Source organism: Histoplasma capsulatum (assembly GCF_000150115.1).
Source record: "Histoplasma capsulatum G186AR genomic scaffold supercont2.6, whole genome shotgun sequence".
In the NCBI taxonomy this organism is placed as follows: Eukaryota; Fungi; Ascomycota; class Eurotiomycetes; order Onygenales; family Ajellomycetaceae; genus Histoplasma; species Histoplasma capsulatum.
Genome location: NW_025544806.1, coordinates 1,418,313 through 1,439,705, shown reverse-complemented (window position 1 = coordinate 1,439,705; position 21,393 = coordinate 1,418,313). Strand labels below are relative to the sequence as shown.

The window sequence follows — 21,393 nt, the reverse complement described above, 5'->3', positions numbered from 1 at the left end:
TAAGTCACAGGTAACTTGCCTCCTTCCCAACTTCCGGTGTTAAATGACACTGTGCTGAGCTCCAAAATATGCACTGCTGAGAATATTCATCATTTCCCCAGTGCGTCATACTTAGTTTGCCAACCAGGGGCAGCGAACTCTCGGGCCTTGAACTGGAGCATAGATTTCACTCTTGAAAGGAGGTTCAGAAGAACACTCGCTCGTCAGCAGCCGAGAAAGATAGTTAGCTTATCCCACTTCTACCAAAAGCCCTAATCCTTTGTTGCTTCCGCTCTACGCCACGCCTCGTCCACGATGGTTTTGATGCTGTCGTGGAAGAGATAAGTTGCCTTCGTGAGGTTTTTGATGTCATCACTTCAACCGCTTGTCTCCTGTTATCGCCAGCGACGCCATCGAGAACAAAATGTTTAGAAGCTTGATCCATTCTCTGCCTTCCTCATCGCGCCTGAACCACTCGAGGATTTCTCCGCGTTTCTCCTCCACATTTTCATCATTCAGTTGTTGACTCTCACCTGCAGTCAAAGTTTTGCCGACTGCAGGGGGTCCTATCTTGCGCAGTCAGAAGTTGAGCGATGTTCTGGTATGGAGTTTCAACTTGCCATGTAGCAGAATAACGAATCCTTTGCCCTTCTCTTTTATGATATCTTCTAAGAGTGGCTTCGCCCCAGTGCTACCAACATGACTCTTTACAAGATCACGAATAAGATTCCTCTGCAATTGGATAAGTTGTAGTTTACTGAAGGCGTTGGCGCTAGTCCGTCCGTTCCTTCACATCGTGCAAGAATTTGGTAACAAGCTGCTTTTCACCTTCCTTCTCTCCTAATGCAATGTTCAACTCCAGCCATGTTTTGGCTTGTAGGTGGTATCCCAGGATTCGAGGTGGGCAGAGCTTGAGTTGTAAATCCTCAAACTCGTCCTCGTCAGTGAGGCCATCTTAGTGTGGCTTCTAGTTCTCCCTAAGAGCCGTATTAACCGAGCAAATTGAACATGAACATTCATCTTCCTTGCCGGACTTGAGAGCGATGCCCATGGGGCCACGAGTCAAGATTGGGGGGGAATGCTGTAAATATGCCCCGAAGTCAACCTTGACTCTCCTGGAAATCTGTTAGCTATTTGTTAGAGACGTCATTCTCCATTTGGGTCGGCTAGTTGGGCGATGGTAACGACAAATTGCAGCTTTTCAACAGGTTGCTCTAGCGAGCCACGTCGATGCCTTGTAAGCAACACGCGGGTCAGATAGAAGTTGCGATCATCACCCTGGAACGATAGATTAGGATACTTTTTTTCATGAAGAAGTGCTAGAGTATCCATACAGATCTTCCATTTCCTAATGCCCTGAAACTAGCACTGTGGAGGATGGCTTCTCCTTCATAGTCAAACAATTATTAACCTCTCTCTCTCGTGCATAGATCTCTAAAGTGTTTACCTTTTTGGAGCAACAGGTCTTCGAGTTTTTGGGTGGATATCTTGGAGATATCACTTCCAAACTTTAGGGGTATACGTCTAGCTATCAATGGCTCGGGAAGCCCGGAAATCTTCGAAATTGAACTTGATGGCAACACGATTGAAAGTTTTCCCATTCCAATCGTACGACCAGCAGACGAGTTTCCAGCAACGCTTTTCCCCTTTCCCAGATTCCGTTGAGTGGTGGGCCTCATAGCATTCCTTCACTATGAAAGCTGGGACTCTTTCATGAAGAAAACAGAATAGACAATTTCAACTGGTGGAAATATAGTCCACAGGTCGTCGAATTAGACAGGCTTTCCCCTTTGTTGTCCGATCGGCTAAGAGCTGAAAATTTTTATGCCCCCTTATGAAGAACTCCGTGGAGGCAGCCCAATGAGTGCATTGCATACTCTCCACTTATAAAGTCCTAAGGAAGAGCGGAGCGGCCCGGGCTACCACACAGTGGGGCTGAGTACTCATTCTGTTCTCCTAGACAGAGTACTCATAAGGCTCGTTGCTCCCGCGTAAAGCTTGTAGACCAAGTGAACTAGCAGAAGCTGCCAGTCGCCATGAATCAAGGCGGTTGTAAGCCCAACACCAATGATTCTCCAGCTGGGACGACGATACGTGTCGTCCACAGCAAAGAGCAGGCATCTTCTTTCTGGAATGCTGTCCAAGAGCAAGCAAAAAGGTCGTCATAAGCCCGTAGCTGTTGAGAGAATGTCTCAAAAATGCTGAGGTAAAACAACAATCGCACCACTCCAACACGGCACTCTCGAAGCGCAAAGGCAGGAAAACCGTTGAACTTGTCGGCGTCTTCAACGAATATCTGAAAGCGTACTCAGGAGTTGTGGATCTGATGGAGAGAGTCAGCGCTGGTTATGGTAAAGCTGCATATCAAGCACCCTCAATTTTCCTCGTGTTGTGTTTGTCTTGTATTTTAACCTTCTGTGAAGATGGCTCTCAAAGTTATATGTAGGTGGCAATCAACAAAGAGCACACTGAAAGAGAAGTCGACACCATGCTGGATACCCTGCGACTGGAATAAACACCGGATAGGGAGGCTAGAACCGATCTATGCCATCGAGGACCTGCAGGCGTATGTCCGCAAAGTTTATGGTCTGGGTGTACATTCTCTGCAGGATGCAGCGCAGTACTACTCATACACATCCCGCTATCTTGACAGCCACCAAACGTCGACCTCGCCGAGAGGGTTGTCTCCCATCGAGAGAGAGCAATCACGGAATTGGTCGAGGAAAGAGATCCTCAGGACAAGACCCGATTACACGCTGTGGACAAAAGACTTGAAGCAAAATTTACATGTTTGTACTGGCCTTTGTGGCCTGGAATGAACAGAAGGAAAAAGACATGGGTAAACCGGAGCTGACAGAATCCATTGCCACTTAGTGAACCTTGCTTCAAAAGCAGAGAGGGAAAACGATCGCCCAGTACAATACCCGACTCAGCTGGTTGTTAACAGCGGCGGTGGGTGTTAATACGCTTGTGGAGACTGCGTTCGTCGGGTGCGACTTTATCTCAACTGGATACAGCCGGACTCGCCATCTATAACAGAACGGTGAAACGCGTCTCTGCCGACACCGTGATCTCGTCTCTAAATCTATCAACTCCTAAGCACAAAACAAGCCAGGGTAGTTCTCAATGACGATGAGTACTTACTTCAACCAGTTGAAATGCAGCGTCAAGAAGGCCCGGTCTGCTGCAGACACCAAAAACTCAAACCAGCGAAACCGGCTGATTCCTTTGCACTCAATTATCGGCAACTTGTTGAAGAAGTTATCCTTCAGCAATGCGTATTTGGTTCTGGATCGAGCAGAATGTATGAGGTTTCGGGATACAGTCTTGGGATGTCTGCTGGATCTCATGAAATCGTGTCCTCCCGGGTTGAAGATACTGATCGTTGGCCAGGCTTTCGATGGTGAGTTTTTAAGTGACAATTGCAGATAAGAATATTTTCACGAGTTAGTATTTTGATCAAGATAGTTAATTGAACGGGTGGTTAGTAATATTAAAAAAAATGCCTCTGAAAACAATATGCAGAATGGAGGGTCCATTCGAGATGAAGCTATGATATGATACTCTACATACTTCCATCTGACCACAAAGGTCCGGAGCCCCTTGTAAAATCGGGCTGCAAAATTCATGGCTATCTTCCAATAATCTCTGCGTTAAGCACTACTTCTCAAATCTGTCCAGAGGGTCCCCTACCCGCATCTCTCTCTCTCTCTCTCTCTCTCTCTCTCTCTCTCTCTCTTTTTTTTTTTTTTTTTTTTTTTTTTTTTTTCAGAATGGGGACATTTTCCGGACAACAAGCTTTGAAAAATTCTTTCAATTGTTACTCACAGCATATGTGAAAATAGACAGCTGCTTATCTAGAAAAGGTTAGTAAAACTAGAAATACCTCAATTGTGATTCTGCAAGGCGTGACAAGTTCTCATTATTGCAGAAACAAACATCAATGCTCGATATAATGTGACGGAGGGCCGTGTTTCCATCACACGCATGTACTATATCATCTGTCTTTTATTTGTTTTTTCGCTTTTCCCGGGTTTTTTTTTTTTTTTTTTTTTTTTTTTTTTTTCAAGTTACTTTACTTCAAAAGTCGGACAAAGGTTCAATACTCAATTGATAGATAGATAGATAGATGATTACAATGAGTCCCCGATATTATTAAACTTCAACAAGATAACCGGCCATGTCAATGTGGCGAATGCTCAAGACCCGTTAAACGTCATACAAAATAGCGCAATCGTACCGGGTTTTCCGGCACATTGGACCCCTTTTTTCAAAGTCGTTGTCGGGAGGGCTGGATGCTTGAAGGAGAGAGAGAGCGAGCGAGTCCCGCTCATTCGGCCACCAGTGCTCCCTCCAAAAGCGTATTCCTTTTTAGGTTGAGGGAACAGGAAGTAAGTAAAGAGGTGAAGCTGAAGCAGAAACAGGGAAGCGGAGTGGTTGTGTCAAGCTGCGGCTTCCAGGGGCAGCTTCGAGGAACGTTTGTCTCATATATTTCTGAAATGTCATATGTCAATTTAATGGGTTTTGTCCCAAACTAGTTTACTTAACTTGCTTACTGATATTGGCGAGCTCTTCAATTGAGTTAACTAGTTCGTCCGTAGAGATTCTTATGTTCGTCAAGTTGTGCCATGGCTGGCAATCAGTAGTAAGGTCAAAAAGAACCATGGCGATGGTGGCAAACGTCCCCCCAAGAAGGAGGGGATCTACCGTTGTCAAATGCTGTCAAATCAAATTGATGAAGATTCGAAGACGCAATTCTTCGTCTTCTCAATTGATGTTTCCATGAACGATAACCTTTCAAACTACTAATAATAGACCAACGATGACATATTTATTGTGGCTAAGTGGGGCGGGCATTCAAGGTTTGATCCATTGAGTTTTGTTCCCTTTTTGTTCTGGACACGCTGGCCCCGTTGGGGTAAGGCTTTTGGAGCATTTTGGGGGGGGAAGGCTTAAAGTTTGGTTAAGAACTTAACAAGCGTGGATTAGGCCCAAGGATGAATAAAGAAATGCTGAGCAACGGGAGTCCTTGCACACACCAGATCGGTGGAAATCCTGAAGCCGGAATCCAAAGAATCCCGACCCCTAAAGGAACCGCCCAAGTTTTAGGCATGTGCCCCCCCTAAAAAGAAGTTTCGAGCTTGTGCACGGATCGTCTGTACGCTTGAGTTTGATAAATAAATAGAGAGGCAAAAGAAGGAAACAAAACGGTTGGTTCAAACCTGCTGAGAAAATGAAAATCACGATGTCATATATCTTGAAGGCAAAAAAAGAACTGAAAAGCTTCAAGAGGTCATCACAACGCAACCCCCCCCATTCCCCGCACTTGTTGGGCCAGGGTAAAAGAAATTACCACGGCTTGAAGCGGGCTGTATTTAGCAGCTCAAGCTCACTAGCATCGATTATCATTGGTGCCAGGTGTCAAAGGCCCGATATTCCTCTGATCCCTGGGAACTTTTGGGCGAGGGAAATTCATCTTCCTGCAAATCATATGTCAAAGTGGTCAACAGCCATGGCCGCTGCTGGGCTGGTCCCAAGTGTGATGTGCATGCAGCTAGCCTGCAGCCTGCAGGTTGTGTGAGTTCTGGAGGGTGTGAAGTGCGAATGTGATGGATGTGAAGGATTCCAGGGCTGGGAGGCCTTGATGGGGGTTGTTGGAAGGGTTGTTGACAGGCGCTGTGATTGGCGGAGGGAGAGGTCTGCTTAAGCGCCGAACATGCAGGCGTGGATGTTTTCTGTATTTGTGGTTCCTCTTGAATTTGCACGGAGTACGGGAGTATTCTGGTTTGTTTCTGGGTCCTTCTTTCTTTTGTTACTTGTTCTTTCATTGGATTTTGTATGGTCGAGAAAAGGATGATAGCGAGCAACCAATAACGAACTCATACTCATGGATCAAGGCTGTGGAATGGGACACCCGCCGCCCCGTCGCACAAGCAGCCAAGCCAAGGTTGAGGTCGAGTCCAGGTCCAAGGTCAGGTGGGAGGCAGAGATTGTGCTGACTCATCCACCCGCCCAGTGCCAAGCCCAGGGTACTGCCGATACAGGTACAGAAATACAATAACGTGCTAGTGCGGTTTCAGCAGATAAGAACTAGTCCTGTCTAGGTAAGAGACTGCCTGGAAAGCCAATCAGTGCGCGGGATCTGGGGCTGCCCTGGTCTGGCCGCTCCGCCAACGATACGTCACTAGATCCAAAGCGGGAACTTGGGCAAATCCTGGCCCCTCGACACCCCAGCCGTATTGTCGCCGTACGGTAACCGATGGCGATGGCGTATCCTTGCGCCTCTGCGCTCTCTCCGCCCGCAGCGTCGACTCTCATCTTCTTCTCCTCCTCCTCCTTCTTTCTGCTCATCTTTCTCCTCCTTGTCTGTTCTCTCTCTCTCTCCTCTTTCTCCTTCTCCTCCGCCCCTCTTTTTGTCTTCTGCTCGTATCTTCGTCGACATCTTCCTTCATCTTCTTCTTCTTCTGCTTCTTCTTCGTCGGTTCATCTTCGTCTTCACCGCCCATCCTCCTCTCCTGTCTCCTTCGCCCTCCGCGTGGCCCGTATCTCTGATTCTTTTTTCTTTCGCACTTCTTTCTTGTCGCCGTCTCTCTTCGTCCTTGACTCTCTATCCAGCTCTGTGTCTCACCTGCAAACAAAAAAAAAGCTTTCCCTTTGCTCTCGTCTCCTTGGCGAACCCCCCTTTTTTCGGCTCCAATACCAACAGCATCAACACCAGCATCGGCATTCTGTTCCGTTCCAAAACAAACCAAAACAGAGACACTTTTGAAAGGAAGAAATTAAGGAAGAAGATACATCGGGCTTGAATTAGTGGACGAAGACTTGGGTCTAGGTTTTTCTGTCGTCGATTTAAATTAATATCTCCTTTTTTTGCCCTCGCCGTTTTTGCCTTTTTCTGTTAGATCGCGTCGCCCTGCTGGTTGGATCTTGAAATCCTGATTTAACGACCGCGTTTTCGGCCCGCTCCTTTCATCGTCATCGTTATAGTTGTCATACCATATCTCAATCCTTGTCTCGACTCTCCTTACGCTTGAATTCGTTCGTCCTCCGATCCTCTTCGTCGTGGTTTCAACAAAAGAACAGCTATAAAAAGTCCAATATCGCCTTTTTGATATTTTGATTGCCGCTTTTTATTTTTACAGAAAATACCCTCAAAAAAATTCCTTCCGTTCAGCTTGCTCTCCGGTCGCTCTTTGTTGGGATTGCAGTGCAAATCTCTCCATCGTCGGAACTCGCAACAGACACCAACACCCGCACACTCAAAACGGCGTTCAAGAACTCCACTTGGACATCTCACTATTCTCGCTAATTCCCACTGCTCTTACCCCAAAATTATCGTTATTACTCTTATTATTACTATTCTCCTATCGTCACGCCTCGCGCCTAGCAGTCACTCTCTCCTTTAACTGGCCCGTTCGCCAAACGACGAAACTATATTCACTTGTATATCCTTTTTAATCGCCTGTTGGTTCGCTTCTTCTATATCTGAACTTGGCTTCCTCCGGTATGTATAACCGGATTCAGCATCCATATATGGTATTCCCCCTCGTTTGAATCTGATGCTAACTCGAACCTTGCTGCCCTAGAAGAGTGATTTATTTATTTCTGTTTAAACTCGACCCGTCGACTGTTTCTATCGAAACTCTCTACTTTGGGGATACCCTTTTCGGCAGCGTTTCCTGAACGAATACTTCTTAATTTCTTAATTTCTTCGAATCTCCAATCCACCCTTCCGTGAATAAGCCTCCAACGCGCCCTTAAAACGCATATTTTGCGCGAATTTGATCCATTTTCAACCCTGTTTTTTGTGGATACCCACCAACTGACCATTTCTGCAACATCTCGTTAGCTCGCAAGCTAGGCAGTTTTCTTGTGCAGACAAGCCCGGGCACAACAGGTTTTTTTTTCCCTACTACATATAATTCCCTTCTCTCGCCTCTACGAATATACGTCCCTACATATTTCCATTTCCAATTTTATTTCCCTTTACTCACACGACCTTTGAGCATGGACGCTGGCGGTCTAGCTCAGATGACTTACAATAACATGTCTTTCAATGGCGGTTCCCTTGGCGTTCCTGGTTCTGGTTTCGCGTCTCGTGGGAAGGGTTCTCACATCAAACGTCTCAGTGTCCCTCACCCGTCAAATATTGGGTCCATTAATGAATCTACGTCGTCCCCTTCAGTTACCACGCCACGCACTAGTCGTTCCCATCTCCTGGCTGGACTGAGAACTGCTCCAAAGCATTCTCCGGCACCCGCCACTGCTCCCTTGTCCCATCAGCAGCCCCACCCATCGTTGGATCATTCCAGATATGGTGCTCAGCCAAATTCCTATGTCCAGCGCGTCCCTATGACATCAACTGGAGCATTGTTTCCCAATCACGCGAATTCATTCGGCTCCCAGTCAAACAGTAGACATCAAATGTACTCCTTGCCAGAACACGTACTTCCACCTCCCACAATTGATCTCCCAATTGACGAGAATGGAGAACCGATTGACGAAAAGTTGTATGCAGAGCTGGTTTCGACAAACCTTTTCCTTGCTGCCCAACAGCAACGTCTGCAGGAACAGCTAGCCTCAGTCACAGCTGCCGCACAGCAATTCCAAGGGTTGAACCTTGGTTTTTCGATGGCCTCTCAGCAGCAAGTGATGTCACCAACCACCCCGGGAGTGGGTTATTACCAGCAGCAAGCACAACTGGGCATGCAACCAGTTGTGCAGCCGGTGCCTGGACACCCTGGCCTGTTCTCTGTCTACAATCCCATGACTGGCCAGCAGAACTTTGTCATGGACAACAGCCTGCCACAACAGCAGCAGCAGCAGCAGCAGCACGAGGATCCTTCCTCAACGATCTACCACGAGCAGTTCCAGTCTCCTGTGGCGGAAACTCCAACTTTCCATGCTGAAGTCTCCCCTCCCCCGGAGTCAAGTCAATCGCCTGTCCATTACAAACCATCTCCCTCACCACCAAGAACTGCCCCATCCCCTCCACAAGAAGTCACCCCACTTCCTCCACCGTCTGCCAACGCCTTTCGTCGCAATCATAAGAAGGCACCCTCTTTGGTTTCCGCTCTAAAGATCAATAGCGATACAAATAAAACTGCTCCCAAAACCGCCCCACTGCCCACTCCTCTGACAGGCACCTTTGGCCCTGGCCAAGCCCGTGCCGGCGAACACCCTATCCGCCAACCCCGTGGACCTCCTTCACTCGAAGAACTTATCGAAAAACCAACCTCGAAGCACGAGGGAAGTAAGAACTTTGCCACCCGCCAGCGACGACGTGCTGTCCACAATCTCGTGCGGGCCGGCTTAGAGAGGCGTGGAGAATCTCGGGGCTCCCCCAATACAGGCAGTAATAGCGGTGGAAGCCTGACGCCATCCAGCGATGTCGAATTTAATTTCTCAGGTTCCGACGGCGATGACTCTTCTGGTAACCGGAGTGGGGGCAGCTTGTCCAGCAAGCCTAGTCTGGGGAGTATCCGCGCAGCAGTCAACGGTGCTATTGGATCAGAGAGGAAAGAGAAGGAGTGGAGTTATCGTGGCTCTGGCTCTGGGTCGGGTACTCCCAACGGTCCCGTGCGTGGCGCGTCGACGGATAGCCTATATACGACTGCGACAATTAGCAGCGATGAGGGCGGGCTTGTGGGTGGTAAGTTGATGGAGATTCGCCCGGATGATGCCACTGCTGCGATGGGCGCTTTTGGTAGGGTCCCGAGACGTCAATTGTCGCCATCATCGACAACACCAACTACGGCAGCTGTAGTGGCTGGCCATGCTGTGGCGCCTAATATGGGCCAAGGTGGTAACGGTATTGTTGATGCTAATGGTAACGGACGACGGAAGATGCCCATGTTTGTTTTGTCTAGTGCTGAGAAGAGAAAAAGTCCTATTAATTGATGGAGAGCCTAAGGGGGTTTTTTTCTTCTTTTTTCTCTCTTGCTCTCACTCCTTTCGTCTCTTATTTTCTTTTTCACTTTCATTTCTCTATTCCCGTTCGGCTGGGGAAGGATGGCATTGTCATTGATATTATTTTTATTATCATGGGTTCGTTTTTTTTTTTTTTTTTTCCTTTTTCCAGCTTCCTTCTTTTCTCTTCGTTTTATCTTTTTTCATTTTCTTTCCAACTTCTGTTAATTTGTGGAATGTGGGGAGAGGAGCAGGTGTACCGGACGAATGCAGACACTGAGTTGGCAATAACCTGGTTTTCTTCGCTTTTCTTCGCTTTTTCTAAAATTTCCGGTTTGCTGACAGCATTTCTCATCATCCTCGTCCTATTATTAACCACTTTCACGTTGTTTTATTGATTGACTGATTGATGCTTGCTTTCTCGACTTACGGCTTTTTCCACCCATATCCGTTTCCGGTTCCTACTTTCGAGTTTCCTTTGGCCTTTTATTCTGCTACTTTTTTTTGCGGTTTCCAGCCTTCTTGTTTCTGTTTCTTCTCCTCTTTTTTTCGTTTATGCTACACCGCGCGTAGCCAGCACCACCCCCAGTTCGCATCAGGCGCCTGTGCTTGTGTGTTCGTTGAAATTGCTAACGAACTATGAATTGATTGATCGATCGATTGACTTGATTTTGAATCCTTTGAAACCTTGATTTTTACGTATTGTGGATGGGTTTGAATCAACCTTCCGAGTATTTTCGCTTTTTTTTTTATATGGAGATGGTTGGTTGGTTTGTTGTGTGAGGCCTAGTAGGGCAGTAAGGGAGGAAGCTAGAGTGAGAGGCGAATAGTTCTATGACATATTCGAATAAAAATTAACTACGAAAATGCAAGAGTGAAGGAAGAGAAATATTTCCTCAATTCCCAGTGACTATAACCTTTGGTTGTTGTTATTTTGATATCTCCCTTGAAATACAGCTCTCATGCTTTTTGCGGAGGTAACGAGTTCCCTGATATGTTTGTAAAAAAAAAGGTGCGACTTTTGAGAGGATCAATTGATTTGTTCCAAATATTGTTCTTAATTTGTCTTTACCTTTGGTGCCCTTTTTGTGTGTGAGTGTGTGTTTTCTTTTTTCATTAACATTATAATAATTAATATTGGGTTTTGCCAGGTTCTTCATATCTAGTGGTTATATGAAGGTGGATTTGTCTGTGTTCAAACACATGTTTCTATGGTGTTCAGTCAAGGCCTCTGAATAACTAGTATATATTCTGTATGATAAACTATCTTCTTTGATCATATAAAAGAGATAACTTTTCTGTAATATTATATACAATGACTGTATCAGCTTCTCTCTGAATGTATATTTAATAATTATCACTTCACTACTGTATTCTTCTTTCTCTATTCTTGTATTGATTTCTATTCTTAATTATTCTTATTCTTACTCATCTACTTTGAAATTCTTGTATCTCTATATAAATAAGAAAAACTGATAATAATCTCTGTTGCTGATACTGCTGTTAAAGTAGCTACTGTATAAAAGCAGCTATAGTATAATTTTATTATAGAAATAATAGTACAGAGAGAGAATACACTGAGAATCAGCAGATAAAGTAGATTAAAGAATATATAGATAGTATATACAGAGAAGTAGAATAAATGAGTGATAATATATAAATTTATTTTATTTCTATTTCTTCTTTATTTCTGTGTATAAAAAAAGATGAAATTTAATAGATTAACTTCTCACTGCTGCTCAATCTTTACTATCTATATAATAGAAATAGTATAATAAAAAGAAGTTTTCAGATAATCAGATTATCTCTGAGTAGAAGATAATTTAATTTTTTAGTAAGAGAGTTCTCAATTATCTATTTAGAGAAGATTATTTTAAAAGAAAGTATATAAATACTAAGAAAGAAGAGATTATATAGATAATAGAAGAGAATCTGATTAAATAATATTAAATAATTTTTATTAATCTATATTATATACAATAGAGTAGATAGAAGAACTTTTATTCTTATTCAGTTAATTAGATTTTAAATAATATATTAAAAACTTATAGATCTATAAAGTATATATAAAAATATATAAAGTTTATAAATAGAGATGTAGATATTCTGATGAACAGCTATACTGAGCTGAATATAATAAACTTTATATATCAGTATTAAAAAAGATGATAGAGAAATGAAAAATATATAATTGAGTTTTTTCTTTATATAGCAGCTGATTTTTTTATAAATTATTATATACTACTGAGAGAGTAGTTCAGATAGAAGATGTAGTTGACTGATTTATTTATAATTAAATTATTAAATAAAAAATCAACACTCTGCTGATCTTTTATTCAGATTATAAATAATAATAAAATAAATCAGAATAATAGACTTGTAACAGACATGCCACTGATTAAGCAGATATTATTAATATTACAGATTAAACTGTTTATACTGTCTGCACAGTTCATACAATTCATTTCAACAGCAATATCAACAAACTTAATACTATTCTGATAACAGTTTACAAATCAATTAAGAAAAGAAAAAGAAAGAAAATCAGAGAAAGAGATTGTATGAGAGAATTTTTATAGATAAAAGAATCAGAGCAGAAGAAGTATCAGAGATTGTATTCTGAAGAAGTACAGAGTGAAAGAATTATTAAAGTATTAAAATATACACAATTGTGGAGCAGAATTATAAGAAGATGTGAAAGAATTTCATAAGTATATATAAGTATATAAGCATGTGATAGAGGGTTGATTGTGTAAGTTAACTGCTAACAGATGTTAACTCATCACATTATTCTCTTCTACTGAAGCAAGTAAGAATTTGTAGATATTAAATACAGCAGTGTTCTTTATAACAGATGCAGATTCTCAGATTGAACAGTTGTATTCTATTTATTTAATAAGATATTTACAGCAGTAACAATTGATTCTGTTGCTGAGAATTGCTTTAATTTCTTATTTAAATTCATTGTCTTTTTCTATAATAACAGATAATTATCAGTCAGAAATCTTCTGTAAGAGAAACAGATTCTCAGCTATAGATCAGAACAGATTTATATAAAAAATATTATGAATATTAAATGAGATATTCAGTCAGTAGTTATAAATATCTAATATTTCTACTATTATATATTTGATATAACAGTAGTTCAGTGTATATAAGAGATGATTCATTCTTATATTTCTGAGATCTAGTCAAATCTTATTTTCTATATTGTATCAGATTATAGAATTTTTTCTAATATTTGCTTGATTTTTATAGTTCTGCTGAGCACTAATCATTGAAATCTCAGTTTATTTATAAGTTTTCTTAAGCTTGCTAACTATATTCTCTGTCACTTACACAGAACTGCAGATATATATAATCTCTTAGAGAATCTCAGAGAAGTTCAGAATTTCTAAATTATAATTATATAGAAGAAAGAACAGACTTACATCTGTTATAGCAGAATTTCAATTATTTATAATAATCTCAGTATACAGCAGCAGATTGTTTCAGTCATCTTATATATAGTTATAGAACTTTCAGAGAATATTCTTAACTATCTGTATTATTCTCTCAGTAGCTTCATCAGTCTCTGAGTAATATACTATCAACAACTTTCACTCAATTCTCAGTAGCTGATATATACAGATTCAGAGTATGCTGATAAATTAACTGTCTTTATTTAATACAATGAATAAAGATAGATTATATATATAATAGAATGAGCTTCTGATGAAGACATCTGTAATAATCTCAGTATTTATTTTATTACAGAGCTGCAGTATTATATCTTTACTGAGTTGATCAATAATAATTAGAATATTTATAGAATCTTCATTCTCAGATAAGAAAACTGTAAAATTAATAGCTATATTATATTATATTTGTTCAGAGATAAGTAGTGACTTTAGTATTTCTTTTCAGCACTTATACTATACTATCACTGAGCTACAGCAATTATAATTGTGTATAAATCAATGTATATTTTTTAATATATCTGATTAGTAGAATTTTCAGATAATGATACTGTATATAATCTTACACTCTGAGTATCTGATCATTGATAAATCATAAATTTCTTATATAATTTATATTTATAGAGATTCTGAATTAGAGACTCATTATCTATTTTAAAAGTGTAAACAGTTATCATTATCAATCAAACATGCTGAGATATCTGTTCTTAAGTATATATCTGTGAAAAATTGAGATACTTTGCTTTATATAGCTTCTGCAGTCTGTTGTCAGAATTCATTCATCTCTGCTATTTGCTTTCATTACTCTTTAAGTGAAGATTTCTGAGCTTGAAATAGATTAATATATATACAGAAGCTATCTGATTGTATAAAACTTCTTATAATTGCAGAGTTGATTAATTAATATTCTCAGTATTTTCATCTGTTGTCTAGATTATTAAAGAGTATATCTTATTCTCAGTGAAATAGAGCATCTATAAGAGTGTTCTCTGCCTCTAATCAGTAACAGATTGTGAATGAGAAATAGCTAAAAAACAGCAATCAGTATATATACCTCTCTGTAAGCTTACAAATAATTGTAAAGTATTCTAGATTTTTATAATCAGTGACAATCTTGAATTTCTCTACACTCACAAGCTTAGATTTTCACTTTTTGAGATATTGTATAATCATCAGAAGTTTTTTATTGTAGATCTTATAATTGCATTCAGCAGACAATATTTTCTTTAAAATAAAGATGCAGAATTGTAGAATATCTTTACTGTTATATTGTATTAGCACTTCACTTATTATATAATCTGAGATATCTATTTCAAAAATTGTATACTTATCTGAGTCAAATAATTGCAGCATTGAGACAGTTGTGAATATATACTTCAACTTCTTGAAGACAGTATTCACTTTGATAATTCATTGAAATACAGTATTCTTCTATATCAAATCTGTTAGTGGTTGTATAATATTCAAGAAGTCTTTGATAAACCTTCAATAAAAGTTGATGAATTCTAGAAAACTTCTAGCCTCTTTTATTAAGACAGATATCTCTCAGTTAAGAATTGTTTCTATCTTTTTAAAATTTATTCATACATCTCTTTCAGTTTCAATAATAAATTTTAGATAGATTATAGACTTAATCTCAAAGTTATATTTATTGATGTTCATCTGTAGTTCTGCTTCTTATAAATGATTAAATACTTATCATACATACTTGTAGTATTCAGTGAGCAATTCATCAGTGAAGATCAGAATATTGTTTATATATACTGATACAATCTCATTGAGCAGATCTTATAGAGCTCAGTTAATATATTTCTGAAATATACTAGAGATATTCACTAACTCAAAGAGAGTCACTGTTCATTTATATAGCTTATAATATATATGAAAGATGATTAGTCATTCATTATTTTCATTGATTCTTATCTTATAGAAAGCTGCAGAGATGTTGAGTTTTGTAAATCATTTCACTTTTTCTATTCATTTAAATATCTTATTGATAAGTGGAAGAGAATATTGATCTTTTTATATAATCTTATTAAACTCTCAATAGTTGACACAGAATTAGACTGACCGTGTGACCATGCATGGGACTGGGACCAAATTTTTCCTTAGTCCCATTATTAGATATCTTAGTCCTGGTCCCATATAGTGTTTAGTAAATTAGTCACTTTACACTGTTTATATTATAAATCTAGTCCCAGATCATGTTTTACTAATAAATTAGTGGTCCCAGTCCCATTTGGTCCCATTTTACAAAATGGGACCAAATGGGACCATGATTTACCCTATATAGGTTGGCAGCGATAGATTAGCAGCGATAGATTAGCAGTGGTAGGTAGGTTGGCAGCGGTAGATAGGTTGGCAGTGGTAGGTAGGTTGGCAGCAGTAGGTAGGTTGGCAGCGATAGATTAGCAGCGATAGATTAGCAGCGATAGATTAGCAGCGATAGATAGGTTGGCAGCAGTAGGTAGGTTGGCAGCGGTAGGTAGGTTGGCAGCGATAGATTAGCAGCGATAGATTAGCAGCGATAGATTAGCAGCGATAGATTAGCAGCGATAGATAGATTAGCAGTGGTAGATAGGTTGGCAGCGGTAGGTAGGTTGGCAGCGGTAGGTAGGTTGGCAGCAGTAGGTAGGTTGGCAGCGATAGATTAGCAGCGATAGATTAGCAGCGATAGATTAGCAGCGATAGATTAGCAGTGATAGATTAGCAGCGATAGATTAGCAGCGATAGATAGGTTGGCAGCGGTAGGTAGGTTGGCAGCGGTAGGTAGGTTGGCAGCAATAGGTAGGTTGGCAGCGATAGGTAGGTTGGCAGCGGTAGGTAGGTTGGCAGTGATAGGTAGGTTGGCAGCGGTAGGTAGGTTGGCAGTGATAGGTAGGTTGACAGCGGCATAGATTAGCAGTGGTAGGTAGGTTGGCAGTGGTAGATAGGGGATCTAATAGCGAGCCATCAGGGCATTGAGCACTAAGCAAGATAGGGGTAATATCTCCACCAATCATATCATCAGATTGATGTATTATATAATCATCAGAATGGGACCAAACTTGAGTCAAAATCATGATCAGTCCCAGATCATGTTCTTATTTTTGATAGTCAGTCACTTTACATGGAATATCAAGATTTTTTAGTCCCATTTCACTCATGTTTTGATAATTCTAGTCACTTTACACTCCCATTCTGATCCTGGTCCCACTAAAATAATGCCAAGAAATGGACTGGGACCAAACCAAACCAAACCAAATGTGAAATTCATGGTCCCACCGGCCAGTCTACACAGAATTATAGATCTTCATCTGATTTTTTTATAAATAGTATAAATACTGCAGTAGATGAATTGCTAATACAGATAAAGCTTTTGTTCAATAATTTATTGAATGTTTTTTATAGAATAAGAAGCTCATTACATAATATACTGTAAAGAAAGTCTCAAAATAATTGTGAATTCTTACTGTCTTTTTTAATGAGCTCAATTGTATAATCTATACTGCACTTTCAGTGAGAGAGAAGTATCTCAGCTGCTTTTTCATCAAATACATCTGTGAAATTCTTGTATATTTTGAGAAGTTTTTTGCAGAGCTTTTTGAAATTCTTGAGCTCTAATTTTTCTAACATCTTCTTGATATCTGTTATGCTAGCAGCAAACATCTGAATATTCTTCTTCTTATATATTTAATAAATTAACAACTTGAATGTTTTCACTGATATCTAAATGAAATCAGTAGTTCTATCAACATTCTTTTTATAGACACAGTTGTCTTCTGAAAAAATAAGACAATGATTATATATATCTAATAAGATTTTAAATTCTGTAAGTTATAACAGACTGAGTATTAAATTATACTCAAGATTCTGTACTTCATATACAAAAACACTCTTCTTTTTGTATTCTTCTATATCAATATTGAATCTTACTATATTGTAGAAGGCAGATTCTCTAGAGCCATTGAATTCACTCAGTTTATATAATTTAAAGAAAGAGATATACTGAAGCTTATACTTCTCTATCAGCTAAGTGTTTATTAGACAGAGTAAAGCAAAGTCTATAAGAATCTTACAAAGTTCTGAGGGTGTCAAAAGTTGCTTCATTGTGTGGCTGAAATGATTGAATATACAGTATTACAAAATAATGGCTCAAATGTTATTGATATTATTGATGCAGAATATATTTCTGATTCTCTGATTGATTAAAATACTCAAAATTCCCACTTTTAAATCTGCAGTGAAGATTTAACTTTTTCAAATACTGATTCATTATTGAATTGAATATCTAACACTAATCCATAATTGAATGTGGTGTTTTGATTTTATCTCTGAATATTGTTTCATCATTCCATTCTTCTTCTTGATTCAACTTCTCTATTTCAACTTTGCATTATTATTTATCATTGTTACATTTAAACATAGAGTGTTCTTATTGTTATTGATCATTTCCTCATGTATGCTTTATAAAGAATACTGATTTCACTGATTTCTACTCTATCTGTTCAAATTATTGCAAATGAAGCAAGTGTTCTTACTGTAAAAAACCTCTCCCTTCACTTATTATTACAAACAATGATAGTTCATCAAAAATATACTTCATTTATTCTCTCTGCTGTCAACATATCAATTTGAATCAATCTTTAAAATCATCATCAAAAAAATGATCATCAGCTGTTTCAAAGAGTCCTCTTCAATTGAAGTCACAGAAATTGATGATACTTATTCTCTATATAACAGTATGAATGCTTCATAAATAATTGTCAATGACATTGCTGATGATTTTTAAGATTACTGCTGTTGAATACTCAACTATTCTCATATCTACAATATTATTCTCATCATTAAGTGTGTCAACAGTCAGTAATTTCTTTTCTATCTTCTTACTGAGAGAGACTTTTATAATCTAACTGATATATCTACATCAGAGTTCTTTGAATTCCAATATTATTCTCTCACAGTATATATTCAATCAGCAGAATTATTACTCTGTATCATCTTTATCTCTTCAATCATCTTCACATTCCTTGCATCACTATTACTCAGAATCTTCTTTGCAGATATACAATTCTCATATATCAGACAATATACACATCAAATCTGTCTATATATTGTTATCTTTTTGATTGAGTGGTTCTGAAAGTAAATATACATCAGATAAATATTCCTCAGCAGCAGTCTCTTTCTATCAATTCTCATATACATCATCATCAGATTCACAGAATAATACTTGATTAATCTTCTTTCTATAGTTGAAGAATTCAACACTTTTATCTGAGTTTATATATAATGATGATATTGAGTTGAATGAGCAGCAAAATAAGCCACATCAACTGAATTCAGTTATATCACATGATGACTGACAGTATATTTGTAATTTTCACAGAGTACTCAAGAATGAGAAGATGGAAACCTGCACAGTGTGCAAGGAAACCTGGTTTCAAATGAAACTCACATTGATCAAGATGTGTGATAGATGTGTGTGAGACTGATGTCAACTGAAACAGTGACAACAAGATGATCATGCTGAATCAGATGCATCAGATTTATACAGTGATGATAATGATATGAACTCTGACAGAGTTCCACAACATCTATCTGAGTTAACAGTGGCAGAGAAGATGCTGATTGCATGGTATAGCTTGTATATACAGATAAGATGAGTTTATAAACTTCAGTACTGATATTCAGAACATATAATATGCTTTATATAAAATACAATGACTGTGGTTGATAAACTTTCAAGATTTTCTCAGTCACTTGATATGCTGATATTCAAACTATATAGATATAATCAGATCTCTGAAACAAATATTTGATATATTACTGATCTGTGAGTGAGAAGATACAATATGCTGATATAGCTTCACTACTTTTTCACCCACCACTTCAACTATTACTATATTGAAATTGATGAGAATATGGTGGCATTTCTCTTCTATAATGTAGATATAAGTGATCAACTCTCTTTCACATATGAGGATACTGAATCATCTGATTATGAATCAGCTACAGATTTACAATCAGAACCACTCACTTAATCAGAATAATATAATGATAATGTTTTTGATATTACATCTTTTGTTTCAAATCTTCTAGCAGACACTGATGAATGCACACTGCTTGCAAGTTATATCAATGCAATTACTGATAATCATTTGATTATACCCTCTGTTTATCACACACCACTTATCAATTTTAATTCATGAGAGTGAATGTATTCAATGGTATTCTTCACTCTATTTCCACAGATGAAAGCTGATTTTGTAAATAAATGTGAGTGTCTAGTAACACTCACTCAGTGAGCTTGTCATCTGATGTGATATTTGAATGAATGTTTTGCTAGACATTCACAATTTTACTATATAGTATTTAATCAGATACTGTATGAGCAAGTATTTTGCACTGTGAAGTGGTATATTATCAAAAACAGAGACAGTTGCAATCTGACTATTGATGATATTCAGAAGACAATACTTGATATCAATCATTCATCTCTTCTTCAATGAATAGTGAGATCTGAGTCATTAATCAAAAACATGCAATCATACTGAAACAAGTGGTGATATGAACTTAAGAGTATTATATACTGACTTTCAATGAACAATCTATTTCTCACTCTTAGTGCTGCAGATCATCAGTGGTATGATCTATAAATTTATTTATCTAGATTTCATAAATATTATCAGACTACTGATGACAGACAGTGGATGATAATTATATATAGCAATATTCAGAACAATTCTCACATTGTTGTTTATTATTTAACTTACTGCTTCTGTCTTTTTATTCAGTAAATGCTAATATCAAAGTTTAATATAGTTGATTACTGATTTTAATTTGAGTGGCAGAGCAGAGACAATGACTATATTCATAATTTCATCTGATCACATAATATCTCTGTTGCTGATATATCATTAATTATCACTCATCAGACTATTGTAACTTTCTGAGATCTTGAAATCACTGCAGTTAACTCTGATTCAATCTGTTTCTCAGATCAAAGACATCTGTCTTCTTTGCTATTCTATCAACAGATATAAATATATATATTTCTGATGAAGTCTCTCACAGAGTCTCTCAAATCAATACTATTGAATCAATACTAACACTCTTATAGATGAACTTCAGAGACTATTGTATGACTCTGATCAATCATTTTGAAAGATATATACAACATTCTGATACATACTGTCTTTGCAGAAATAAATGAACTTGTGAGATTTACTGCAGATTTTACTATCTATATCTCTTATATAATATATCTGCTATTGCATGTTGTGATAGTTCAGATGATTCTTTATAATATAAATCTTAATAAATATTTGCTGCTAAGTGAACAGATCAGCTGTTATAAGTATTCTTTTTAACAATCACTCTTAACTAACTTGCAAATGAGAATCTCTCATCTTTCATTTTCTTGAAAGATGTACTGAAATATGTGGTGAAATACTGCACAAAGAATGAAGTGAAATCTATATTATACAATGATATTGCAAAAGCTGTGTGTAATATAACTTCTCATTTCTACATCTCATCAGCTATACAGTCAGTGGTTACTAAGCTGTTAAATAGATTTATTAATAAGAGAGATTGATCTGCTTAAGAAATGTATCATCATCTACTTAATCTATTTTTAATAGAATGCAGTTGTATTGTCATCTCAATGTGTTGTCATGAATATTTTCTTTGATGTAAAAACTTTGAAATCATCAACTCTGATCTTGTGCAGCAGAAGTCTATATTTGACAAATATAAAAGTTATTCATCAGTTCTAGATAATATCATACTTCTTCAGTTTATACAAAGTTATGATTTCAAGATTTACAGACAACAGTTTCAAATTCCACTGCAATTGATATTATTCTGATCTTGATATTTATCTGATTGTAGCAATAGTGAATACTCTGACTTTTGCAGAGTAAAGATAATCATATATTATTTATAATATGATTGCAATATTCATCTGAGTATATTTGATGAGTTTGACAACTGAATAAAAGTCTACAATCACTGTCTGTATGAATATTGAGATATGCATGAATTTAACTACTTTAAACATTCC

At 38.2% G+C, this 21,393-nt stretch overlaps 4 protein-coding genes across 4 annotated transcripts; 2 read left to right on the top strand and 2 right to left on the bottom strand.

The window, feature by feature from the left end:
- Positions 1-251: 251 nt before the first annotated feature.
- HCBG_05198 (uncharacterized protein) lies at positions 252-1,324 on the bottom strand (the record flags this gene model as incomplete). The annotated part of the gene is made up of 4 exons (XM_045432247.1): positions 252-306; positions 356-533; positions 994-1,094; positions 1,314-1,324. The coding sequence occupies 4 exons, from the start codon at positions 1,322-1,324 to the stop codon at positions 252-254; spliced, it is 345 nt and encodes a 114-aa protein (XP_045287459.1).
- Positions 1,325-2,402: 1,078 nt separating this feature from the next.
- Positions 2,403-4,788, top strand: HCBG_05197 (uncharacterized protein; the record flags this gene model as incomplete). Its single annotated transcript, XM_045432246.1, has 5 exons — positions 2,403-2,768; positions 3,133-3,382; positions 3,825-3,845; positions 4,109-4,340; positions 4,581-4,788. 5 exons carry the CDS (start codon positions 2,403-2,405, stop codon positions 4,786-4,788), a joined length of 1,077 nt encoding a protein of 358 aa, XP_045287458.1.
- Positions 4,789-5,384: 596 nt separating this feature from the next.
- On the bottom strand, positions 5,385-6,330 carry HCBG_05196 (uncharacterized protein; the record flags this gene model as incomplete). The annotated part of the gene is made up of 3 exons (XM_045432245.1): positions 5,385-5,655; positions 5,865-6,044; positions 6,071-6,330. The coding sequence occupies 3 exons, from the start codon at positions 6,328-6,330 to the stop codon at positions 5,385-5,387; spliced, it is 711 nt and encodes a 236-aa protein (XP_045287457.1).
- Positions 6,331-8,025: 1,695 nt separating this feature from the next.
- Positions 8,026-9,879, top strand: HCBG_05195 (uncharacterized protein; the record flags this gene model as incomplete). The annotated part of the gene is made up of 1 exon (XM_045432244.1): positions 8,026-9,879. The coding sequence occupies one exon, from the start codon at positions 8,026-8,028 to the stop codon at positions 9,877-9,879; it is 1,854 nt and encodes a 617-aa protein (XP_045287456.1).
- Positions 9,880-21,393: the final 11,514 nt, after the last annotated feature.